The 3,358-nt window shown below is 39.4% G+C and overlaps 1 protein-coding gene across 1 annotated transcript; it reads right to left on the bottom strand.

The window, feature by feature from the left end:
* Nucleotides 1-210: 210 nt before the first annotated feature.
* FGF6 (fibroblast growth factor 6) lies at nt 211-3,041 on the bottom strand. Its single transcript, XM_010076043.1, has 3 exons — nt 2,702-3,041; nt 1,694-1,797; nt 211-387 (listed from the first exon to the last, which is right to left on the bottom strand). The coding sequence occupies exons 1-3, from the start codon at nt 3,039-3,041 to the stop codon at nt 211-213; spliced, it is 621 nt and encodes a 206-aa protein (XP_010074345.1).
* Between the last annotated feature and the right edge of the window lie 317 nt (nt 3,042-3,358).

Below are 3,358 nucleotides of genomic sequence, written 5' to 3'. Positions count from 1 at the left end.
ATGTAAATTTTGTACAGAGTAGAAGAGAAGCAGCATAGTATTACGTATGCTATGTGATGACTCTAGTACAAATACTTTTACCCAAATATACACATACATATATAGATCTTTTTTTCAGTGAACAGTAGAAACACTTTACCTTGGGAGATTATTCCCATGTGCAAAATGAAAGAGTTTTTCCTGGCATTTAATCTTCTGCTTTGCTCATGTTCATATTCTCGGTAAAAAGTGGGTCACTGTCATAGCAGGAGAAACCTTGTTTCCTCTCTTCACTCTCCCATGTTTGCTGAGTGCTATGTAAGCACGAGGGTAAGCATTTGATTCATATGCATTGTAGTTATTGGGCAGCAAGGTTTCTTTGAATTTGCACTCATCTTGGAAAACAGCCTAAAGAATAGGAAAGGAAGGGTGGAAAGAACAAGGTAGGTACAGTAAGTATTTCACAAAGACTCAAGCAATTTTTCTTACTAGCATTTTTACAGAAGAACTTGTTGCAGTGTGCAACAGGTGGTACCAGGGTGACTGCATCCAACAATAAATCTCCCTCCTCGGTGCTAACTTGGTGTCAGATGAACTCACATGCCACCTGTCCAGATAACAGGCCATCTACTTCCTGTGACAGATCAAGTTAATTCATCATAAATCATGGATTTCTTAATTCTATTTGCAAGCAATAATTTCTGTCAGTATCATGGCCATTAACCCAAATGATGTAGCTTTATTTCACAACTCTCCTCTGCACAAGATCCTATAATTTATAAAAAAATGATACGATGGCTGTCAAAACCTTCAGTTCTCTTATGAACAGCAATGCCCAGGGACAACTGTTTGCTTGAATAAGGCATTCAAAGAAGACCTCAGCTAGGACTAAATTTTTTCTTTTTTTATATAATTAGTGATATTTTTCTGATGGATGCTCAGATTGGAGATGTCTTGCTCAGGCCTCAGAAATAAAATTGTATTTAGATGGCATAGCTAGCACTTTCTAGATATGGATGATGGTGATAGTGTTTCAGTATGACTTGCATACCATTCTTAATAGCTATTATTGTTTTCCCACCCTCTGGGACTGATCTCACAAAACTGGTCCTTAAAATAGCCCCAGGCGCATATGTTGACTTTACAGGGTAGACTTCCTATTTATTCTTCATGGAGTGGTTGTTTTTGGTAGGGGGAGGCATTGGTCATGATTTTACTAATGGTAGTTAGTATAGATAGCTCTAATTGTACCTCTCCTACACACACCTGTATGCACACACATACACATGCAATCACATACACACACACACTCATGGACATACACACACACTTTACCTCCTAGGGGCTTTTGCGTATGCGAAAGGGAATCAACAGAGTTCAGTCTTACTAGAACATGTTTGCAATGCTGAGCCTTTAGAAGCAGCCATCTAACTAATCCTTAGTGTTTGCAGAATACATTCATTTTCCCAGGGTTCTCCCTGTACAATCTTATTGGAAAGCTTTTAAAATAACAGACCTCAAACAGCTACACTGCTTGTTGTACTTAATAACACCAATGACATCAGGCTGGGCAGGCTGCCTGTAACTGAAAGGCTATTTTGTCAGCTTATAATCAGAAATTTCCATGAGGAGAAAAAAAAACCCAAACCAAACCAAAACAAAATCTTTGCAGACTTTTTTTAAGCCTTGAAAAACTATTTTCGTTTGTACTCACCGTTCCATATAACTTCCCCTTGTTGTTCATTGCGATGAAGAGAGCACTTTTCACACCAAATAGGCTAACAACACCTCTCTCTACAGTGGATATTTCAAAGAGACCTAAAAATTAAGAAGTTCAATAGAAGCGTTATCACAGAATTTAGAGCTAATCAAAGGCAATTCAGATAAAATTTATTTATTTTAAAATCCTAATGAACTTGTAATATTTTCTTTATTAGAATTATCTCCCTAATCCAACAAAATAAAAATACATAGAGAAGATCTTGGTTTTTTCCTACATACCATAAGATTTAAAAATAATTATTCTGGAATCACAGTCACATGCTCTTTAATCCTTTTGCTCTATCAAGCCCTTTTGATCTGTCAAACTCCTGGGCTTTCTAATAAGTAAATTTTTTTATATCTGATATGCTGTAATTACAGAGTGTTTGTTATTGAGCTCTGAGAATTGTGGCTTGCATTTTTAAGTCCCCCGTGATATCGTAGCTGCAAAAGATTTTAGCAACTGCCCTCTACAGGAAATTCAAATCCATAGGGCTAATGATTTTCTTCAATCTTACGGTAACAGCACCCATAAGAACAAGCAAACCAGCAACAGCAAGCCCCTTCCATGACCGAGTGCCCCAAAAGTACTAGTCAGCTAGGATTCAAAAACCATGCTTTGGCACTCTGAGCTTTGCAACAACCTCCCAAATTCAAAAGGCAAATGAGAAGGTGAGGAGTGAGCAAATGCAGCAGAGAGACAGTTTTCAACCTGGTTTGTCTTTTCTCATCAGTGCAGTAAAGCAGAGTAAAAATAAGTTGTATCTAAATTTGTCTAAACATTTGTGACATGTTTCAGCCTGGAGAGTTCTAATGTTTATTGATCCCAGAGACTTTTAAAAGGCAACAGATGTAGCACAGATTAATAATATCAAGTAATAACATTTGCATTCTATGAAGGGTAATTACTAGAGTTCACAGCAATTAAGTGACATCTATTTCATTTCTGGATGCAACTCACTGTATTGGTTTTCATTGTGAACTCCGCTTATCCTTCCGTCTGGGAGGATTTGAAGGTGAAACCCGATGCCCACGTTGCAGTAAAGCCTCCGCTGCCTCTTGATTCCTAGCAAATAGTCACTTTCCCAGTTCACATCTGACTTCTCCCCTGACATCCCAGAAATGGACCTGGACAACAGAGACTGCCATCCTCTTTCCAGCAATGTGCCATTATTTCTGCTTACAACTGGGTGTGTTGAAGCAATCCCAGCTAGAAAACTCAGGAGAACGAAAGCAGGCAACGTCCGGTGAATGCTGGCTTCGCAGGACATAGTGATGAGAAGTCTTTGTGCAGTGGCCATCCGGTTCACCTCCCGGGCACGTGGTCAGAATTAATGGCCCTAAAAATACCGCCCTTCTTATTTTTCTCCCTTCAGCATGGTGGCAGAGGCTTATTTTTGGAAAGCAAATAGAGGTTGCTGACATGAAACTAAAGCCCGACAGCAGTTGGGTTGGAAGCAGAGACAGAACAGCAAGACTCAGACTGATGGGGACCATGTTTTGTAGATCCTGCTCTCCGGTGGGCAGCCTTGGTTATATTTGATTGACCCATCTTTATAGTGCAGAGGCTGTCCCTCCCCATATCATCACTCTGACATCAACAGCTTGCCAAAGGTAA

The sequence above is a fragment of the Pterocles gutturalis genome, unplaced genomic scaffold (assembly GCF_000699245.1).
Source record: "Pterocles gutturalis isolate BGI_N339 unplaced genomic scaffold, ASM69924v1 scaffold9158, whole genome shotgun sequence".
In the NCBI taxonomy this organism is placed as follows: Eukaryota; Metazoa; Chordata; class Aves; order Pterocliformes; family Pteroclidae; genus Pterocles; species Pterocles gutturalis.
Note: the sequence above shows the minus strand (reverse complement) of the source record. Positions and strands in the feature narration are given on the sequence as shown.

Bases quoted from the DNA above. Each gene is read 5' to 3' on its own strand.
- FGF6 (XM_010076043.1), bottom strand. From the start codon at position 3,041: ATGGCCACTGCACAAAGACTTCTCATCACTATGTCCTGCGAAGCCAGC. The intron at 1,798-2,701 runs GTGAGTTGCATC...CTTAATTTTTAG, and splicing joins TCACAATGAAAACCAATACA to GTCTCTTTGAAATATCCACT. The intron at 388-1,693 runs GTGAGTACAAAC...CCTATTCTTTAG, and splicing joins AGGGGAAGTTATATGGAACG to GCTGTTTTCCAAGATGAGTG.